The sequence below is a fragment of the Salmo trutta genome, chromosome 21 (genome assembly GCF_901001165.1).
Source record: "Salmo trutta chromosome 21, fSalTru1.1, whole genome shotgun sequence".
In the NCBI taxonomy this organism is placed as follows: Eukaryota; Metazoa; Chordata; class Actinopteri; order Salmoniformes; family Salmonidae; genus Salmo; species Salmo trutta.
Window position 1 is genome coordinate 24,283,014 of NC_042977.1, and position 23,127 is coordinate 24,306,140.

The following is a 23,127-nucleotide window of genomic DNA, read 5'->3' on the forward strand; positions in this document are numbered from 1 at the left end:
AAAAGGGAGACAACGTGGAGACAAAGGGTAACAAAAATATATATTTATTAAATAAAGCAACTAAGTAGGTAACAATGGCATGTGTAATCAGTAATCAGTAGTGTAAGTGAGTGTGTTGCATACTTGAATGTAATAATGCTGAGTGTTGAAAGGTGCCAAAGCAAATAACCAAAAAAACCACAAAACTACACAACCAAAAACAGCAAGGTGTCTGTGTTGAGAGAGTCTCCTCAATGAATGTGGAAGAGGTCCATTTATCCTGGGAAACACCCGAGCCCAGGTGTTTCCCATTCATCTGACGACCCTTCCAACTCCGCCCACCGGCCTCCTAATAAAGAAACAAGAACAAGAGAGAAGACAGAGTGGGAGGGTCGTCACACCCCCCCCCATAAAACCGGGGACCAACAAGGACCCCGGAACAACGCACCAGCCTCTGCCTCCCAAATTGAAAAGGGGTTACGTGTTCACAGTTCCCTCTGTTACAACCAGCCTCCTCCTCCCTAGACCTCAGCAACCTTTACACAGGAAGCAACTTTTAAGAGGAAAGAAGAAAACGAGACCAGGAGGAAACAGACAGGAACGACAGAACACGACAACACCAAACAACGGTCAGTCACATAAATTTTCAGGAACAGGGCGCACGAGAGAGCGCATCAGCAATCACGTTATCAGTTCCCCGGATATGCCTCACATCTAGATGGAAGGATTGTAAAAATAAACACCATCTCATTATCCTCTGATTAGGACACATCCTGGACCTGAAAAAGGTGAGAGGGTTATGGTCGTTGTAGACCACAATAGGTACTACTCCTGACCCAACATACACTTCAAAGTGTTCTAGCGCCCAAATGAGTGCTAGCGCTTCTTTTTCAATGCCCGAGTAGTTCAACTGATAACCGTTACTTTTTGGAAAGAAACTAACAGGGCTCTCAACCCCAAATTTTCACAGACCTCTGCGTCTCAAATTTACAAGAGGTTACATGTTCACCTTCCACTTGCCCCAACCAACCTCCTTCTCCCCAGTCCTCAGCAACCTTTATATATAAGGGAAGCAACATTTAAGAGGAAAGGAGAACACAAGACCAGGAGGGAACAGACAGGAAAGTTAGAACATGACAACCCCCAACAATGATCACTCACATAACACTCAGGAACAGGGCACACAAGAGACCACATTAGCTACCAACGCAAACAACATTTCCCAACGATTCATAGTCCTAAACTCATAACGAATACGAGTACAGACTAGAGGATGTAATAAAGTCAAAAATGTCATATGCCCTACTCGTCAGTGGCCCCTGCCAATGGCACAATAACCGTTCAAATTTGCTCACAACTTAGCTGCGCCGACTTGATCAACGCCATCCTCCATCTAAGGAAGAGGAAATTAATCCGGCTTAGTAACTCCGTTTACATTACGGTGGTCCGTTCCATCCGTTTTACTGACCAAGATACAGGGAGAAGCCCAACTAGAGAAAGAAGGCTCTGCTATCTTACTCTGCAGCATGTACCTGACCTCAGCATCCAGACAACGCAGTTTCTCTACAGAGACTCTATAGCACCGCTGACGAATGGGGTCAGCATTTCCAGTGTCAATATCATGCTCTATCAAGTTTGTACGTGTATGTGTCACAGAAAACAAACCTGGAATTTTCCGAATCAGAACAACCAGCTCTTTCCGCCCATCAACAGGTAGCTGAGTGAAAGGGCCATCCAAAATATCCAGTGTCTCAGAATTTTTTAATCTACCCTGCAGTATGCAATCATCGGGACTAGGAACATTTTTTTTCTCATGCACAGACCTAGTATTAACAGAACCAAGGGAAGCAACGTTATCAGCCAAACGAACAGGTTTACCGTCCCCTATAGACACCCACTTTCTCATCAGAACATCCTCTTGGGGAAAATAACCATATGCGACATCTCCCAACTGTTCCACAGGCACAATTTGGTCACGCAACTCTTCTAATGTGTGGTCAGTCTGTGGCGCATTGTTTAGATCGGAGAGGAGTACAGACAACGGAATAATAGGGAACACAGTGAGAGACTTCTTTGTGGTATTCTCATTTACCGGAGCAGGGACCAGGTTACCATGGCTTATAGACCGCGTCACTGTACCCCCAGAGAACACCGCTGGGAACCTCTGCTCACTCTCATCAGGAATCCCTACAAGTGACGGTTCAGTGGAAACCACTAGAGATGGAAACACGACAGGCCACACACTCTCGCCAGCCAAGTTATTCCCAAGGATAACGTCGATACCCTCAATAGGCAACGAAGGACGCACTCCCACAACAACCTCACCTTTCACCAGTCCACAATCCAACATTAGTCTATGCAATGGAACTGACAGATTGTTCAAACCTATTCCCCTAATTAGAACACTATTCCCAGAATCAGACTCAGCAGAGAAGGGTAACACAGATTCCAACACAAACGATTCCGAGGCACCTGTGTCTCGTAGGATCTTCACTGGCACTAGGTTCTTACTTCCTAACATAGACACAAAACCCTCTGTAACGAAAGGTAAATAGCCTGGGTCAATATGAACTTTCACATGGCCCTGGGCCTGAGACAATGTTTCAGTAGTAAACTGATGTGGAACAGACGCAGCTAACGCCGTAGGCCTAGATTTAACGTTATCACACGTACTGAATTTACCCCTAGACCTGAGAACCGGACATTCATTTTTCCAATGACCTGAACCGTGACAGTAGTGACACTCTTGACCAAAGTCAGTTTTACCACGGGAGTCAGGCTCAACCCTAGTTGAATACAACTCTGCCCGTGAACCAGAGTATCTCTGTGAGCGTGGCTCAAATCTCTCTGAACGCCCCCACTCACTCCAAGTACGGGGTTCTACAAAAACACTTTTGTGAGTCAAAACATATTCGTCTGCCAAAACCGCAGCTTCAGCGACAGTCTTTACTTTTCGTTCGTTAATATACGTCGCTATATAATCAGGGATTGTGTCCTTAAATTGCTCTAGCATAATCAGATCACACAGCCCTTGAAAAGTCATAACCGCAGAGGCGGAACACCAGCGATTAAACTGTGAAGATAATTTTCGCGCAAACTCAACATGAGTTTGTTTATCATCCCTTTTTAAAGTTCTAAATCGTTGGCGGTAAGCCTCAGGAACCAATTCGTAAATCTGTAACACCGCCGTTTTAACCTTATCATAAATGACACTGTCGGCTACACTAAGAGCTGAATATGCTTCCTGCGCTTTACCAGTCAGCACACATTGCAACATCAAAGCGCGATCAGAATCAGGCCAACTCCTAGCGTTAGCAACACGCTCAAACAACAAAAAGAATGTCTCAGGATCCCTTTCATTAAACTGAGGCAACAACCGTAAATTCCCAACAATGTCAAATGTGTCCGGGGCACGACCAAAAGAGGAACGATTCCTAAGTAATTCTGGGTCACCTTCCCAGAGCAAACTCTCTCCTGAGAGCTTTCCTTCCCTAACCAACTCTAGTCGCTCTTGTTGCAGCTTGATTTTAGCACGCTCGATATCCTGTTTAAATTCCAATTCCTTTTCATATTTTAACTGATCAGCAGCCAATTCCTTTTCATGTTTCAACCGATCTGCACGCTCCATATCTTGTTTAAATTCCAATTCCTTTTCATGTTTCAACCGATCTGCACGCTCCATATCTTGTTTAAATTCCAATTCCTTTTCATATTTCAACCGATCTGCACGCTCCATATCCTGTTTAAATTCCAATTCCTTTTCATATTTTAACTGATCAGCAGCCAATTCCTTTTCATATTTTATACGATCGTACTCTAGCTTCTCACGATCGTGCTCTTGCTGTAACAGAAGCAGCTCTTTCTGCTGTTCAAAAAGAAGATTACTAGGACTAACCGATGGAGCGGTAATTGTGACATATCGGGGAGACGGCGAGTCCTCAGCAAAGGCTGCCCCAGTGGTAATGTCAAGAATACCACTCTCCATCAGATTGGCCTTCAATATTAACCTAATAGAATTTTTTAGACGTTTATCACTAATTTCAACCTTGTAGTGTTCAGCAACCTTCAACAGCTGTTCTTTAGTACATAAATCTAACAGTTCCTCTGATGGAAAGCGAATGAACTCGTCTACATTAGACGTCATAGTCAGAGAGAAAAAAAAAAAATTCTCACTCAACCCCTCTGAGCACACCAGACCACAACAAGAGAAATAACAATCACACTGGTACCACAGAAAAGAGATGAGATATGGAGCTTCCCCAAAACCTACAATAACTCAACCCTAGTCTTCATGCAGATTTGCGGTGGGTAATTATGCACTTTAGCCCGCTGGCGAGGAAGTAACCCCCCAGCACGCTGGTAGATTCCACCAAGCCACGGATGTGCTCCCGAGACAACTGCTCAGTCCACAGACACCACACAAAAATAACAAACTTTAACAATGCCCAACATATTCCAAAATGAAACACGTCGCTAAGCCTATCAGGGGAAAAAGGCTATAGCTCCAGGTAGTAAGTTTCACTACCCTATCCAAATCTCCCACCGAGGTACACAGCTGATTGTACTCACCTCAGACCAATGTTCCCACAGCGAGTAGAACAAGTGTTTCCAGGCTGGGCAGAGGCCTGGAAACTAACCAATGTACTCTCTCCAACGCAGCACACAAACAAAACAAAGCAACCAGTACTGAGCACCAAACTCAAACTAACAAACAAAGCACCTCAAGTTAACATACCTCCACGTTTTCTCCCAAACACAAGTTCAAGATCCCGGATGGGCCCCCACTTGTTACGAACCGGCTCAGGGTTCGCAACAAAAGGGAGACAACGTGGAGACAAAGGGTAACAAAAATATATATTTATTAAATAAAGCAACTAAGTAGGTAACAATGGCATGTGTAATCAGTAATCAGTAGTGTAAGTGAGTGTGTTGCATACTTGAATGTAATAATGCTGAGTGTTGAAAGGTGCCAAAGCAAATAACCAAAAAAACCACAAAACTACACAACCAAAAACAGCAAGGTGTCTGTGTGGAGAGAGTCTCCTCAATGAATGTGGAAGAGGTCCATTTATCCTGGGAAACACCCGAGCCCAGGTGTTTCCCATTCATCTGACGACCCTTCCAACTCCGCCCACCGGCCTCCTAATAAAGAAACAAGAACAAGAGAGAGGACAGAGTGGGAGGGTCGTCACACCATCCCAACCGTGAAGCCCGGGGGTGGCAGCATCATGTTGTGGGGGTTGTTTTAGCAGCAGGAGGGACTGGTGCACTTCACAAAATAAATGGCATCATGAGGGAGGAAAATGATGTGGATATATTGAAGCAACATCTCATGACATCAGTCAGGAAGTTAAAGCTTGGTCGCAAATGGGTCTTCCAAATGGACAATGACCCTAAGCATACTTCCAAAGTTGTGGCAAAATGGCTTAAGGACAACAAAGTCAAGGTATTGGAGTGGCCATCACAAAGCCCTGACCTCAATCCTAACGAAAATTTGTGGGCAGAACTGAAAAAGTGTGTGCGAGCAAGGAGGCCTACAAACCTTACACCAGCTCTGTCAGGAGGAATGGGCCAAAATTCACCCAACTTATTGTGTGAAGCTTGTGGAAGGTTACCCAAAACATTTGACCCAAGTTAAACAATTTAAAGTCAATGCTACCAAATACTAATTGAGTGTATGTAAACTTCTGACCCACTGGGAATGTGATGAAAGAAATAAAAGCTGAAGTAAATAATTCTCTCTACTATTATTCTGACATTTTCAAGTTCTTTAAATTAAAGTGGTGAATCTAATTGACCTAAGACAGGGGATTTTTACTAGGATTAAATGTCAGGAATTGTGAAAAAGTGAGTTTAAATGTATTTGGCTAAGGTGTATGTAAACTTCCGACTTCAACTGTATGTATTGTATTGATAAGACCGCAGTCTTTCCCATCAATGTATTGTGTTAAATGCTATTGTCTCGTCCTGTCCCCACAGCATTATCTTCTGCGAGGCCGTAGCTATATATGGGATCATCATGGCAATCGTGATAAGTAACATGGCTGAGGTAAGCATGAGAGGTGGCTTATGATATGATAATCATTTGTGTCCTTTTTAACAGTGGTGGGGAAAAAGTACCCAATTGTCAAACTTGAGTAAAAGTAAAGATTACTTAATAGAAAATGACTCAAGTGAAAGTCACCCAGTAAAATACTGCTTGAGTAAAAGTCTAGTTAGTTTTAAATATACTTAAATATCAAAAGTAAATGTATTTGCAAAAATATTTTTACTTATCAAAGGTAAGAGAAACAGATGGTATAATTTTGTTGTTTTTAATATTTACAGACGGCCAGGGGCACACTCCAATACTCAGACATAATTTATAAATGAAGCATTTGTGTTAAGTGAGTCCGCCAGATCAGAGGCAGTAGGGATGACCAGGGTTGTTCTCTTGAGTGTGAATTGGACCATTTTCTGTCGTGCTCAGCATTCAAAATGTAGAGTTCTTTTGGGTGTCAGGGAAAATGTATGGAGTAAAAAGTACATGCTTTTCTTTAAGAATGTAGTGAAGTAAAAGTTGTCAAATATAGAAATCGTAAAGTACAGATGCCCCCCCCAAAAAACGACTTAAGTAGTGGTGTAAAGTACTTATCACTAGTGACTTTGGTGATATAGTATTAAGATGTCTTTATCCCAAATGGCACCCTATTCCCTATATAGTGTACTCCTTTTGGTCAAAAGTAGTGCAATGAATAGGAAATAGGGTACCATTAGGGACTGAACCTGTGATAACTAGCCGTAGCCTCAGGAAGGGCCATCTTGGGGAACGGCCTTGAATCTTCAGGCTTACTGATGTATGATACTGTAGTAGACAGCTCCAATTTTATTAGAGACATCATTCTATTTCTTTTCACCTCATCTTTCCCTTTATAGAGCTTTAGCGGCACTACACCAGAGACCATTGGTGCAAGGAACTACCAAGCAGGTAAGAAGATAATTGCCGACATTGGGTGTTAATTAGCCTGTTTGGCATGACCATGAGTGACAAGGAGTTGGCATGATGGCACTCAGGCTAGTCGTTGATTGGAAGTCGAACGTGTTCTTAATTTCCAATGATATAAAGGCAGACTCAACATTAGATGTAAAGTAGACACATTTTGCTATTGGCTTCAATAGCTCAAATGATAAAATACAATTTCAGGCTATAAAGTAAAGACTGTGCTGATAGTGTTCTTTCCTGACAGGCTACTCCATGTTTGGTGCTGGTCTTACTGTGGGCTTCTCCAACCTCTTCTGTGGCATCTGTGTTGGCATCGTTGGGAGTGGAGCCGCCCTGGCTGATGCCCAGAACGGCAGCCTCTTCGTCAAAATCCTTATTGTGGAAATCTTCGGCAGTGCGATTGGGCTATTTGGAGTGATTGTAGCCATCTTGCAGGTAACTGACATTCTTTTGACACAGTTTTCATCCTTTGATTGGTTGAATAGCATAATCATTCTGTAGCTGATTGCATGAACTGAATATAGGTTTACTTCTTGTTTTTCTTATTACATAATCAAATATATGTATTTTCTTATAGACGTCGAAAGTAAAAATGGGTGACTAGAAGATGTATCCGCAAGACATAAGATCACGATGACAAGATCAATGGAAGACAAAGCTGGAGAAGCAGATGGATTGTGTAAATACATAGTAAATTATTGAAATGTCTTTTTTGTCTGTGATTGTTTTTAACCATTTGCTGAAGAGTGACATATTTGCACCATTTTGTCTTAAAGGAATGCAACCGAAAGGTTAGATTAAACTGCAAGTGTTTAAGACAAAATCCTATCCCTTTTGAATAAAATTCATGTTCGTATTACCGTAGTTATAGGAAAAAAGTAATTAATCTCTAGCAAACCTCTGGGGATTCCCCACGTACTTTTACTGTTGTATCAATTACATTCAGTAGTAGTAGGGACATTTATAATTTATTTTTATTGGATTTCTTTAAAGCCATATTTTGGCAATGAGGCCCTGTCTACTTCCCCAGAGTCAGATAAACTCATGGATGCCCTTTTCATGAATATGTGTCCAGTATGAAGGAAGTTAGAGTTTCATGAGCCAATGCAAATCCGTAAAGAGCTGTTCTGTTCATTACATGGAATTGTGATAAATGCCTGTAAAAAAATTGTTTGAAGTATTGAAATGTTGGTATGCAAAAGTCATGGTATAACAAAGCAAATTATTATATTTATGGCTAATGTAATCCATAATGTTTTTCACTAGTTTCAGTTACTATATATTTATCAATGACTGGTGTAAGTAACCAGTACTATAGTAACACTAAATGAATCAAAATGTATTGATACAAAGGTGATCTAAAGAGATATTACTCTGAAATGGTAATTCTTGGTTGTTTGACATTAGTCAGCTGTCATTTGTTTAATTTGTGTGGATGTATGCATACCATTTTGGTTGGCACTCTTCGCTTCTGATTGGTTAAAAATGAGAATAGTACATTTGTGTGTGTGTGTGTATATAAAGGGTCTGTTGTTTTGTGAACTATGAGGGTGTTTACCATTCTATGTACCTTAGCTTGGGTTGTCAGATTTTTTTGTTGATGCAAGTGGTCTTTATCCACAGTGAATGAGCTGTGGCTGAAATATACATGTATTTGATTTTAAGTGACCATCTATTTTTTTCATTCTTTCCTTCTCAGATTGGTCTGTAACCCCCTGTTAACTATCTGTGGAGAGTGAGAAATGTAGCGGTTTTCTTCAAGACCATTTACCCGTGTACATTATTCTGCTTTCCTTCTGTTTTTGTGTAACTTTGAGCTTGGATACGCCAAGCTCCTTGTCTTTTGAATGGGCTGACATGTATTATTTTAGAGATGGTACTCGAGCAGAACATCGATAAGAACTTCTTCTGACCGGTTGGCCTTTTTCTTAGTCGTGCTTTTGTAAAATTTTTTTGAATTTATTGATTTAGCTGCAACATCTATGTCCACCAGCGCTACTGATTTTAAGACATTTAGATTGAGCCTTTAAATGTTAAATACAATCTTTGAGTCTATTGTCAACTATATATAGGACATAGGGTGCCATTTGAGATGCACTTATGGAGGGCTCACACTGAGTCCCCATCCTCTCCTTCCCAACCATTTTATTTAAATGATTCAGCGGTGTTCATTCCTTACTTTTGAACATTCCTTAATGACCTTTGGTGTAATACAGGGGTGGTCATCTTGGTCCTGGAGAGCCTTGGTACTGAAGCATTTTACTTCAATGGATAACATTTGGACTGTAAGTCCCAACTGTTGTTGGTTTCAAAGTATGCTGCTTGAGAGAGGGCCATGAATGCTCATGTCTTACTTTGAGAGACTAGGTCCTTGGTTGGCCACCTGTACTGTAGTGGTGTGTCATTCCTCATGTAAATGAAGATCTCTAGACCATGCCTCTGTCTTTAGTGACTGTGTTTAATATGTTGTGGTGAATCCATTGTTTTGTCATGTGTAAAAGTGGGTCCTCTTGACTTAATTGTCCTTGAAAGAATAAAATACACCAAACTGACCGTTCAATCAAATGTATTTTATGAAGCTTTTTACGTCAGCTGTTGTCACAAAGTGCTTTAGAGATACCTGCTGCCCTACCAAGCAAAAAGGCACTAACTGCTCAGCGTGGAACTGAGAAAAATGGCTTTTATTTACCCTGGTTTCACAGCATGACCCCCATTTTCTCCAAAACACAATACAATAGAGGCAGTATACTTGGCACCATGATTAAGCATGTATTTCATGTATCAGAAATGACATTAACTCTTTTTTTGGACCAAATGAGCAGTTACTGCCCTTTTTGCTTGGTAGGGCAGCCTGGCCTAGACCTCAGAGCAAGCAGAGGTGGAATCAGTGTCCAGGAAAAACTCCCTAAAAGGAAAAAAACTTAGAGGAACCTGGCTCAGCGGTATGACCATCCTCTTCTGGATGTAAGTCGTTTTTTAAAATGTTTTTGTAATGATCTTCCTTATGTCCCAGTCCCACTCTATAATTTCGATAGATGGCGCTATATATTAAATCATTTGCACATTTACTGGGGACCTATCACACCTTATGCCTCTGCCTTATTGCTTAATTACGTTTACAAAAGTGGGGACAGCAACATTTGCTATATTAATTAATTGACTTTTATTGACATCAAATTGTACCCCACAAATTGACGATATTACACTTACTGTTGTCCGGTCTTTTTAGCTGCAAACTACTCGAGATGTGCAATGCTGATAGGACCTAGTGTAAGCTCCCTCTGGTGGCAGAATACCCGAGAGTTTGGACCAACTGAGACTCCGTACTGAAGAGAGCGAGATGAACCTGCTACAGTCTCCTTTTTGCTTCATATCAACACCAAGCCTAACGGATTGACTGAATTATGAAGATAGAAGATTTACTGCACTATATTTGGCATATTGCCCTCCGTAAATGATCAAACAAAATGAGGCATTCATATCTGCCATGTCTTTTATATGGCAAAACGTTTTTAACAGTATCTGCACGAAAAATGAAATGACCGATTTTATCATCAGAAATAAAACGGGATCCATGCTTTATTACGTGCATTTTTTGTGAGGGATTTTTGTAATTTTAGTTTTTTTTTAATGACATTTACAGATTTCAATTAAAAGCTTGGTGCAACAAAAAGGAAATGCATTCATAGAAGAGAGGAGGATTGCTTGCCACCTCAAGGTAAGACTATTCTATTTCATTTGTTCATCACATTTCGTTCTTTTGTTTACCTTGTATTTTTTAATTTAGCCTGCCATCTTGATTATTCTTTATTATCCCAAACATCTCCATTTATCAACATTTATATGTTTAATTGTGGTTATTGATGTTTTCGTTATACAATTTGCTTTGGTGTCATGCACATTTTGCTGAAGCATCCTAGACCCGCGATTCTACATGCATTTGCAACGTCCCTTTTTTCAAGAGACCCACACGTTCAACAACATTATTTCAATAAGCAGAACGGTCCTTGGAAGCAGCGATGGAAAGATCCATCCTGCGCTGTCCACTGGTATCTACACTGAACAAAAATATAAACGCAACATGTAAAGTGTTGGTCTCATGTTTTATGAACTGTTCCATGCGCACAAAAAGCTTATTTCTCAAATTTTGTCCACAAATTTGTTTACATCCATGTTAGTGAGCATTTCTCCTTTGCCAATAAAATCCATCTACCTGACAGGTGAGGCATGTCAAGAAGCTGATAAAACAGCATGATCATTACACAGTTGCACCTTGTGCTGAGGACAATAAAAGGCCACTCACAACTTTTGTCACACAACACTATGCCACAGATGTCTCAAGTTTTGAGGGAGCATGCAATTGACATGTTGACTGCAGGAATGACCACCAGAGCTGTTGCCAGAATTTAATGCTAATTGTGTTGTGAACAGAGTGCCCCATGGTGGTGTTATGGTATGGGCAGGCATAAGCAACGGACAACGAACACAATTTAATTTTATCGATTGGCAATTTGAATGCACAAAAATACTGTGATAGGATCCTGAAGCCCATTATGAGGCCCATTGTTTTTAAGGTATCTGTGACCAACAGATGCATATCTGTATTCCCAGTCATGTACCTTCCCTGTGGCTCAGTTGGTAGAGCATGGTGTGTGCAACTCCAGGGTTGTGGGTTCGATTCCCACGGGGGGGCAGTACAAAAAAATGCATGAAATGAAATGGATGAAATGTATTACTGTAACATTACTATAAGAGCGTCTGCTAAATGACTAAAATGTAAAAAAAAATGAAATCCATAGATTAGGGCCTAATGAATTTGTTTAAATTGTCTGATTTCCTTATACATGTAATTCAGTAAAATGTTTGAAATTGTTGCATGTTGCGTTTATATTTTTGTTCAGTGTAGTTATAAGAAGATGTAGCTGAATGTAGCTGAAATGATAATTGTGTAGATTGGCTATAGCAAATAAACTCATGAAATAGAGACCTATTTCTATACAGCCATTTTCATTTAAGTATCGGTGTGTGCGTGCGTGCGTGCGTGTGTGTGTATACAGTACCTGTCAAAAGTTTGGGCACGTACTCATTCAAGGGTTTTTCTTTATTTTTACTATTTTCTACATTGTAGAATAATAGTGAAGACATCAAAACTATGAAATAACACATATGGAATCATGTAGTAACCAAGAAAGTGTTAAACAAATCAAAATACACTGCTCAAAAAAATAAAGGGAACACTAAAATAACACATACTAGATCTGAATGAATTAAATAATCTTATTAAATACTTTTTTCTTTACGTAGTTGAATGTGCTGACAACAAAATCACACAAAAATAATCAATGGAAATCCAATTTATCAACCCATGGAGGTCTGGATTTGGAGTCACACTCAAAATTAAAGTGGAAAACCACACTACAGGCTGGTCCAACTTTGATGTAATGGCCTTAAAACAAGTCAAAATGAGGCTCAGTAGTGTGTGTGGCCTCCACGTGCCTGTATGACCTCCCTACAACGCCTGGGCATGCTCCTGATGAGGTGGCGGATGGTCTCCTTAGGGATCTCCTCCCAGACCTGGACTAAAGCATCCGCCAACTCCTGGACAGTCTGTGGTGCAACGTGGCGTTGGTGGATGGAGCGAGACATGATGTCCCAGATGTGCTCAATTGGATTCAGGTCTGGGGAACCGGCGGGCCAGTCCATAGCATCAATGCCTTCCTCTTGCAGGAACTGCTGACACACTCCAGCCACATGAGGTCTAGCATTGTCTTGCATTAGGAGGAACCCAGGGCCAACCGCACCAGCATATGATCTCACAAGGGGTCTGAGGATCTCATCTCGGTACTTAATGGCAGTCAGGCTACCTCTGGCGAGCACATGGAGGGCTGTGCGGCCCCCCAAAGAAATGCCACCCCACACCATGACTGACCCACCGCGAAACTGGTCATGCTGGAGGATGTTGCAGGCAGCAGAACGTTCTCCACGGCGTCTCCAGACTGTCACGTCTGTCACATGTGCTCAGTGTGAACCTGCTTTCATCTGTGAAGAGCACAGGGCGCCAGTGGCGAATTTGCCAATCTTGGTGTTCTCTGGCAAATGCCAAAGGTCCTGCACGGTGTTGGGCTGTAAGCACAACCCCCACCTGTGGACGTCGGGCCCTCATACCACCCTCATGGAGTCTGTTTCTGACCGTTTGAGCAGGCACATGCACATTTGTGGCCTGCTGGAGGTCATTTTGCAGGGCTCTGGCAGTGCTCATCCTGCTCCTCCTTGCATAAAGGCGGAGGTAGCGGTCCTGCTGCTGGGTTGTTGCCCTCCTACGGCCTCCTCCACGTCTCCTGATGTACTGGCCTGTCTCCTGGTAGCGCCTCCATGCTCTGGACACTACGCTGACAGACACAGCAAACCTTCTTGCCACAGCTCGCATTGATGTGCCATCCTGGATGAGCTGCACTACCTGAGCCACTTGTGTGGGTTGTAGACTCCGTCTCATGCTACCACTAGAGTGAAAGCACCGCCAGCATTCAACAGTGACCAAAACATCAGCCAGGAAGCATAGGAACTGAGAAGTGGTCTGTGGTTACCACCTGCAGAACCACTTCTTTATTGGGGGTGTCTTGCTAATTGCCTATAATTTCCACCTGTTGTCCATTCCATTTGCACAACAGCATGTGACATTTATTGTCAATCAGTGTTGCTTCCTAAGTGGACAGTTTGATTTCACAGAAGTGTGATTGACTTGGTGTTACCTTGTGTTGTTTAAGTGTTCCCTTTATTTTTTTGAGCAGTATATATTTTATATTTGAGATTCTTCAAAGTAGCCACCCTTTTCCTTGATGACAGCTTTGCACACTCTTGGCATTCTCTTAACCAGCTTCATGAGGTAGTCACCTGGAATGCATTTCAATTAACAGATATGCCTTGTTAAAAGTTAATTTGTGGAATTTATTTCTTTTTTAATGCATTTGAGCCAATCAGTTGTGTTGTAACAAGGTAGGGGTGTTATACAGAATAGAGGTCGACCGATTAATCGGAATGGCCGATTAATTAGGGCCGATTTCAAGTTTTCATAACAATCGGAAATCGGTATTTTTGGACGGCGATATTTTATTTATTTATTTTTTATTTTTTAGACCTTTATTTAACTAGGCAAGTTAGTTAAGACCACATTCTTATTTTCAATGACGGCCTAGGAACGGTGGGTTAACTGCCTTGTTCAGGGGCAGAACGACAGATTTTTACCTTGTCAGCTCGGGGATTCAATCTTGCAACCTTACGGTTAACTAGTCCAACGCTCTAACCACCTGCTTTACGTTGCACTCCACGAGGAGCCTGCCTGTTACGCGAGGGCAGTAAGAAGCCAAGGTAAGTTGCTAGCTAGCATTAAACTTATCTTATAAAAAACAATCAATCAATCATAATCACTAGTTAACTACACGTGGTTGATGATATTGCTAGTTTATCTAGCCTGTCCTGCGTTGCATATAATCGCTTAGGTACACGTTGCTCCAACCATAAACATCAATGCCTTTCTTAAACTCAATACACAAGTACTGTAAATTCCAGACTATAAGCCGCAACTTTTTTCCCACGCTTTGAGCTTCGCGGCATAAACAATGACGCGGCTAATATATGGATTTTTCCCGCTTTCAAATTTGTGGGTCCTGACAGCGTAAAGCATTGTCAAAAAATCCACTATCATCAACGGGTTTCGAAAGGCTGGACTGCTGCGTGTTGAAGAGGGCTCAGCGGGGGATTTGCCTCCGGATGAAAGTGACGAGAGCGACATTGAAAACGATCCAATATCGGATGAAGCAATTCTGAGGCTATTCAACTCCGGCACCGAAGGAGATGGTTTCAGTGCACAGGAGGAGGAAGATAGTGACCAATGACTTTCTTGGTAGGCTACTGTTTACTGCAAATTATTATTTTTTTGTTACAAGCCATGCTTCGTTAAAGCCTATTTATTTTGTTACAAGCCGTGTTTCGTTAAAGCCTTTTTATTTTTGTTACAAGCCGTGTTTCGTTAAAGCCTATTTATTTTTGTTACAAGCCGTGTTTCGTTAAAGCCTATTTATTTTTGTTACAAGCCGTGTTTCGTTAAAGCCTATTTATTTTTGTTACAAGCCGTGCTTCGTTAAAGCCTATTTATTTTTGTTACAAGCCGTGTTTCGTTAAAGCCTATTTATTTTTGTTACAAGCCGTGTTTTGTTAAAGCCTGTGTAAAGTTCATTTGGTTCAATGTACCGGTAGGCACCTGCGGCTTATAGACATGTGCGGCTTATTTATGTTCAAAATATATATATTTTTTTAATTCAGTGGGTGCGGCTTATATTCAGGTGCGCTTAATAGTCCGGAAACTACGGTATATATTTTTAAACCTGCATATTTAGTTAATATTGCCTGCTAACATGAATTTCTTTTAACTAGGGAAAATGTGTCACTTCTCTTGCAAACAGAGTCAGGGTATATGCAGCAGTTTGGGCCGCCTGGCTCATTGCGAACTGTGAAGGCTATTTCTTCCTAACAAAGACAGCCGACTTCGCCAAACGGGGGATGATTTAACAAAAGCACATTTGCAAAAAAAGCACAATTGTTGCACGACTGTACCAAACCATAAACATCAATGCCTTTCTTAAAATCAATACACAGAAGTATATATTTTTAAACCTGGTTAGCAGGCAATATTAACCAGGTGAAATTGTGTCATTTTGCGTTCATTGCACACAGTCAGGGTATATGCAACAGTTTGGGCCGCCTGGCTCTTTGCGAACTAATTTGCCAGAATTGTACGTAATTATGACATAACATTGAAGGTTGTTCAATGTAACAGGAATATTTAGATTTAGGGATGCCACCAGTTATATAAAATACGGAACGGTTCCGTATTTCCCTGAAAGAAAAAAACGTTTTGTTTTCGAGATGATAGTTTCCGGATTCTACCATATTAATGACCTAAGGCTCGTATTTCTGTGTGTTATTATGCTATAATTAAGTCTATGATTTGATAGAGCAGTCTGACTGAGCGGTGGTAGGCAGCAGCAGGCTGGTAAGCGTTCATTCAAACAGCACTTTTGTGCATTTGCCAGCAGCGCTTCGCAATGCATTGCGCTGTTTATGACTTCAAGCCTGTCAACTCCCAAGGTGAGGCTGGTGTAACCGATGTGAAATGGCTAGCTAGTTAGCCGGGTGCGCGCTAATAGCGTTTCAAATGTCACTCGCTCTGAGACTTGGAGTAGTTTTTCCCCTTGCTCTGCATGGGTAACGCTGCTTCGAGGGTGGCTGTTGTCGATGTGTTCCTGGTTCGAGCCCAGGTAGGAGCGAGGAGAGGGACGGAAGCTATACTGTTACACTGGCAATACTAAAGTGCCTATAAGAACATCCAATAGTCAAAGGTATATGAAATACAAATGGTATAGAGAGAAATAGTCCTATAATTCCTATAATAACTTCAACCTAAAACTTCTTACCTGGGAATATTGAAGACTCATGTTAAAAGGAACCACCAACTTTCATATGTTCTCATGTTCTGAGCAAGGAACTTAAACGTTAGCTTTCTTACATGGCACATATTGCACTTTTACTTTCTTCTCCAACACTTTGTTTTTGCATTATTTAAACCAAATTGAACATGTTTCATTATTTATTTGAGGCTAAATTGATTTTATTGATGTATTATATTAAGTTAAAATAAGTGTTCATTCAGTATTGTTGTAATTGTCATTATTACAAATAAATAAAGAAAATCAGCCAATTAATCGGTAGAGGCTTTTTTTTGGGTCCCCCAATAATCGGTATCGGCGCTGAAAAAAAAAAATCATAATCGGTCGACCTCTAATACAGAAGATAGCCTTATTTGGAAAAAGACCAGGTCCATATTATGGCAAGAACAGCTCAAATAAGCAAAGAGAAACGACAGTCCATCATTACTCAAAGACATGAAGGTCAGTCAATCTGAAAAATGTCAAGAACTTTGAGTGCAGTCACAAAAACCATCAAGCTGATGAAACTGGCTCTCATGAGGACCGCCATAGGAAATGAAGACCCAGAGTTACCTCTGCTGCAGAGGATAAGTTCATTAGAGTTAACTGCACCTCAGATTGCAGCCCAAATAAATGCTTCACAGAGTTCAAGTAACAGACACATCTCAACATCAACTGTTCAGAGGAGACTGTGAATCAGGCCTTCATGGTCGAATTGCTGCAAAGAAATCACTACTAAGGATACCAATACGAAGAAGAGACTTGCTTGGGCCAAGAAACACGAGCGATGGACATTAGACTTGTGGTGCTTTGCTGGTGACACTGTCAGTGATTTATTTAGAATTCAAGGCACACTTAACCAGCATGGCTACCACAGCATTCAGCAGCGATACGCCATCCCATCTGGTTTGCATGTAGTGGGACTACCATTTGTTTTTCAACAGGATATTGACCCAAAACACACCTCCAGGCTGTGTTAGGGCTATTTGACCAAGAAGGAGAGTAATGTTGCTGCATCAGATAACCTGGCCTCCACAATCACCCGACCTCAACCCAATTGAGATTATTTGGGATGAGTTGGACCACAGAGGGAAGGAAAAGCAGCCAGCAAGTGCTCAGCATATGTGGGAACTCCTTCAGAGTGTTGGAAAAACATTCCTCATGAAGCTGCTTGAGAGAATGCCAATAATATGCTAAGATGTCATCACAACAAAGGGTGGCTACTTTTAAGAATCTAAAACATAAAATATATTTTGATTTGTTTAACACTTTTTTGGTTACTACATGATTCCATATATGTTATTTCATAGTTTTGATGTCTTCACTATTATTCTACAATGTAGAAAATAGTAAAAATAAAGAATAACCCTTGAATGAGTAGGTGTGTCCAAACTTTTGATTGATACTGTATATGTAACCATATAGATGTAACATTGTTTGCTGAATATGCTGAAATTATAGGCTACACAAATAGATATCACTATCTCTTGATCAGAATCTCGTTGTCACATCTTTGCAATTGTTCCACATCTTAGTTGTCCATATAACATTTACCCACTGTGTCATTTTGTGCATTGATGTGATAGGGTTTGTAGGGCCAAACTGATTATAGATGAATTCTATCCACTGAAATCTCACACTAATTATATCCCGCCTGATCACAAACTATTCAGGAATAATATGTTGAGCACTACTTGATTTTAGTTTGTGCACTCTAGCAATGTGGCAGGGCTCTACAGTGCTACCATTTTACTTGCATATGCACCTAAATGTGTTGCTGTGTGACCTGGATTCAAAATGTAGGCGCACCAGTGTGCCTACAAAAAGAAAATCACCCATATCATAATTTTTGCAATGATTACTTCACTACCGCAGCCCCTAAGTGCTATGGAGAATACACTGAGCACAAATTATCATTTTTTATTTTACTAGGCAAGTCAGTTAAGAACAAATTCTTATTTTACAATGACTGCCTACCCCGAACAACCATGGGCCAATTGTGCACCACCCTATGGGACTCTCAATCACAGCCAGTTGTGATACAGCCCAGGATTGAACTAGGGTCTGTAGTGACACCTCTAGCACTGAGATGCAGTGCCTTAGACCGCTGCGCCACTCGGGAGCCCCACTTGGCCCACTATTCATGACCGCCATGCTTGCACCACTACTACAAAGAAAACGTCTTGTTACCTCAAATATTTTTCATTGTGGTCCAAAATGTCTTTGTGTGCGCCTACATTTATCAGTTTAAGTGTACACGTGCTCTCGCATTTGCTCTCAAATCATTTTAGCTCCTCATATGTAACTCATTTATTTTTTGTAGGGCAACACCACCAAGTTGTTTACACGAGTACTCATTAACCTATTCAATCTGATGGCAACAGTCCCAAATTTGAAATCTCTTATCATTCACAATGCATGGCTTCCCCTTAGGATTACACTTGATGGAGAACCTTGCTGGACGGATGCTATTGTCTGGAGGTTTTGAGGCAAGTGGCCTTCGTGCATTCCAATGATTGTGGTCCATAGCCTGAGAGCCCCCTCAGGGTGGTCAAAGCAGGTGAGAGGTGACCAGGGCCTGATTTTAAGAAATCATAGGCCCTTTGTTTTAGTTTTTTTCATAGGCTTAGGTCCGCTTGTAGAATCTATACCAAGGAACATTGAAGCTGTTCTGGTAGCTGGTGGTGGCGCAACACACTTTTAAGACACACTATGTTGGTGTTTCCTTAATTTTGGCAGATACCTGTACAGTGAGGGAAAAAAGTATTTGATCCCCTGCTGATTTTGTACGTTTGCCCACTGACAAAGAAATTATCAGTTTATAATTTTAATGGTAGGTTTATTTGAACAGTGAGAGACAGAATAACAACAACAAAAATCCTGAAAAACGCATGTCAAAAATGTTATAAAATGATTTGCATTTTAATGAGGGAAATAAGTATTTGACCCCTCTGCAAAACATGACTTAGTACTTGGTGGCAAAACCCTTGTTGGCAATCACAGAGGTCAGACGTTTCTTGTAGTTGGCCACCAGGTTTGCACACATCTCAGGAGGGATTTTGTCCCACTCCTCTTTGCAGATCTTCTCCAAGTCATTAAGGTTTCGAGGCTGACGTTTGGCAACTCGAACCTTCAGCTCCCTCCACAGATTTTTCATGGGATTAAGGTCTGGAGACTGGCTAGGCCACTCCAAGACCTTAATGTGCTTCTTTTTGAGCCACTCCTTTGTTGCCTTGGCCGTGTGTTTTGGGTCATTGTCATGCTGGAATACCCAGCCCTGGCTGAGGGAAGGAGGTTCTCCCCCAAGATTTGACGGTACATGGCCCCGTCCATCGTCCCTTTGATGCGGTGAAGTTGTCCTGTCCCCTTAGCAGAAACACACCCCCAAAGCATAATGTTTCCACCTCCATGTTTGACGGTGGGGATGGTGTTCTTGGGGTCATAGGCAGCATTCCTCCTCCTCTAAACACGGCGAGTTGAGTTGATGCCAAAGAGCTCCATTTTGGTCTCATCTGACCACAACACTTTCACCCAGTTGTCCTCTGAATCATTCAGATGTTCATTGGCAAACTTCAGATGGGCATGTATATGTGCTTTCTTGAGCAGGGGGATCTTGCGGGCGCTGCAGGATTTCAGTCCTTCACGGCGTAGTGTGTTACCAATTGTTTTCTTGGTGACTATGGTCCCAGCTGCCTTGAGATCATTGACAAGATCCTCCCGTGTAGTTCTGGGCTGATTCCTCACCGTTCTCATGATCATTGCAACTCCACGAGGTGAGATCTTGCATGGAGCCCCAGGCCAAGGGAGATTGACAGTTATTTTGTGTTTCTTCCATTTGCGAATAATCGCACCAACTGTTGTCACCTTCTCACCAAGCTGCTTGGCGATGGTCTTGTAGCCCATTGCAGCCTTGTGTAGGTCTACAATCTTGTCCCTGACATCCTTGGAGAGCTCTTTGGTCTTGGCCATGGTGGAGAGTTTGGAATCTGATTGATTGATTGCTTCTGTGGACAGGTGTCTTTTATACAGGTAACAAACTGAGATTAGGAGCACTCCCTTTAAGAGTGTGCTCCTAATCTCAGCTCGTTAACTGTATAGAAGACACCTGGGAGCCAGAAATCTTTCTGATTGAGAGGGGGTCAAATACTTATTTCCCTCATTAAAATGCAAATCAATTTATAAAATTTTTGACATGCGTTTTACTTGATTTTTTTGTTGTTATTCTGTCTCTCACTGTTCAAATAAACCTACCATTAAAATTATAGACTGATCATTTCTTTGTCAGTGGGCAAACGTACAAAATCAGCAGGAGATCAAATACTTTTTTCCCTCACTGTATGTGCTTGTGATCAAACTTAATCCACAGTTATTTTTTCTAAGCTATTGATCCTCTGTGGCTAAATTATGCTTTCTGGTGTATTTTGAACATTGAGAGCCCCTGAATCACACAATTGACCAGTCACATTTATTTATTATGCAGTTTTTGCTTATTTTTATTTTTTTAATCAATTACCCAATCAAGGCATGCCACGTGGGCCCCCTACCTCCTCTCATCCCCCCCATCTGATGATTAGCAGAGCGGCAGGCTGTCTACACTCATTGAGAGCGGGCTCCTGAGTTTTCCTGTGGTTGGCAGTTGCAGTGAAAAAACATATAAAATATATACTACATATAATATATACTGTATATATAATATATACAGTATATATTTCCTTAATTGTGTTATTTTACTCATTTCTTGCTGCCTTTTGGGCCCCTCACAGGCCTGGACCCAGGGGCTTCATCCCCGGTAAGCATCTAGCATTAAACCGGCCCTGGGGGTATAGCAGTGCCATTCACTTAATGGACCTGCCACTTGTTTCTTACACAACTGGATAGCCACATATCTTCACAGAATCTGGTCCTTTGTTTGACTTATCTGAAGCGTCACTGGATTTACGACTCTGTCTCTCATTCATCAAAGAATAGTTGAGCAACTGACCTTGCCACGTTTTGAAGTTTAAATTGATGAAATAGAATAAACCAGGGCTTTGTTCCTAGGAGGACTGCAGTTGAAATGTTGATACAACATTCAATGTTGAGATTTGTTGCCATGGCAACAGCCAGGCCTGAGCAACAAAGGTGCAGTTAGAGAAGATTGTTTCGCTCTATGCATTGACTTGGTGTTTTGTAAAAAGCAAAACAGTTTCTTTCAAAATCTCAAAGGATGTGTCCTTGCGTACATTGATTAATTAACAGTCCGAAAGCGAGAGGTACACTTTAAAATTAGATTACTATGGATCAATGCAGATAGGAGTAATCATCAATTGCATTGTATTGCAAAGCACTTTTTCCCCCAAATGATTAATGACGGCATGGCACAATATACATACAATGATAGTTCTTGATGTGAAATGGTTTGCAACAAAACCCTTTGTGCTCATTATAACAATACAGCCAGTTATTAAGGCAAAAACCAGAGAATTATGTCTGAGATGGCCCAAAACCTACCGTGACTCCTAGGTTGTCCCAATGAAACCTTCCTTCCACCCAAGCAGTTCATTTTTGGGGGGGCTTTGTGGCCAAATAAGCAGCTGGATCTGAAGAAGCAGAGAGTGAGGCAAGGCAAGTCTATATTTGATGGTGGAGACTTTAGAGCTTAGCAACTCTGGAGCATGGCCAAAATAGACTTGGCTACATCCTGGTGAAGATGGCAATCTCAACAAAAATATGAAAGAAATGCTTACCATGTCATATAATATGTGATAAAAATGTCATAACCAGTGCTCTTCAGAGTGTAGACCTATCACATGAAAGGAAGCACAGTGGTAATGTGATACCCGCTTGTACAGAGTTCTGTGGAATCCTGCTGTCAGCTTCTCTGTCATTGTAGATTAATGTAATGTCCCGTGAGTCAAATCCAGCAGTACTGTAGAGTACTGTATTATTATGAGAACCTTGGTGGGAGAACATCATGGGATCATTGCACTACAGTGTTAGAGCTTGAATGATGTATAAATAGCTTAGTTCACTAGTCAAATATTTGATATGAATATTTGGCATGTAGCCTGAGTTATTTTTTGATCCGGATTTCTTAGTAGAAGCACGACAGACCTTCCTTGACAAGAGTGTCAGTCCGTTTTCCATTTGTTGAAATGTGAAACGTGCAGTGCTTCTGACAAGAGTCAACAGGCTGAACTGTGCGTGTGCTCAGTGCTACACGGTGTTGATGGTAATCGGGTGTGAGTGTGAATTCTGATATCTGGGATCATCTCCAGTCCTCCAGCTGTGAGAACATCTCTGTTTGTGATGTTACACAACATGCATTATCAATAGTTCTTCCTCTTCAATTGCACCACTTTTGTTTTTGTTTTACCCCTCTGTGTTATTCTGTATGGGTGCAGGTGAAAGATAATTATTTGTTTACACATTTTCTGAATCAGTGCATTGGCCATAATGGCCAAGAAAACAATATTGGTTATCAATATCAGCTTATAATTTCCATATCTGTCCATCCCAAAGTAATATCTCAAGCCCAAGTATTCACACACGTTTGCTTCCTAGAAATAGTGGCAGGTAATTTCTGGAATGTATTTTGTTCTCTTGCCGTTCTGCCGACATAGGCGAGACCAAAAAATGCCACCCCCCGCAAAACTAGAATCGTTCCCAGTAAGCAAAATTATGTTGAAAAGCCATCTAAAAGAT

At 41.3% G+C, this 23,127-nt stretch overlaps 2 protein-coding genes across 4 annotated transcripts in view; both read left to right on the plus strand.

The window, feature by feature from the left end:
* Nucleotides 1-576: 576 nt before the first annotated feature.
* Nucleotides 577-9,521, plus strand: LOC115157008 (V-type proton ATPase 21 kDa proteolipid subunit-like; the record flags this gene model as incomplete). Its single annotated transcript, XM_029704843.1, has 5 exons — nucleotides 577-608; nucleotides 5,959-6,028; nucleotides 6,895-6,946; nucleotides 7,206-7,396; nucleotides 7,539-9,521. Coding segments are annotated over 5 exons (372 nt in total), but the record flags the coding sequence as incomplete, so codon positions are not given.
* A 744-nt stretch (nucleotides 9,522-10,265) lies between these two features.
* The window catches only part of LOC115157009 (beta-1,4-galactosyltransferase 2-like), a 131,200-nt gene continuing 118,338 nt past the window's right edge, over nucleotides 10,266-23,127 (plus strand). For all 3 annotated transcript variants that reach the window (XR_003868373.1, XM_029704844.1, XM_029704845.1), the window contains exon 1: nucleotides 10,266-10,679. The gene's annotated coding sequence lies outside the window, so the exon portion shown is untranslated. The remainder of the gene's footprint in view (nucleotides 10,680-23,127) is intronic.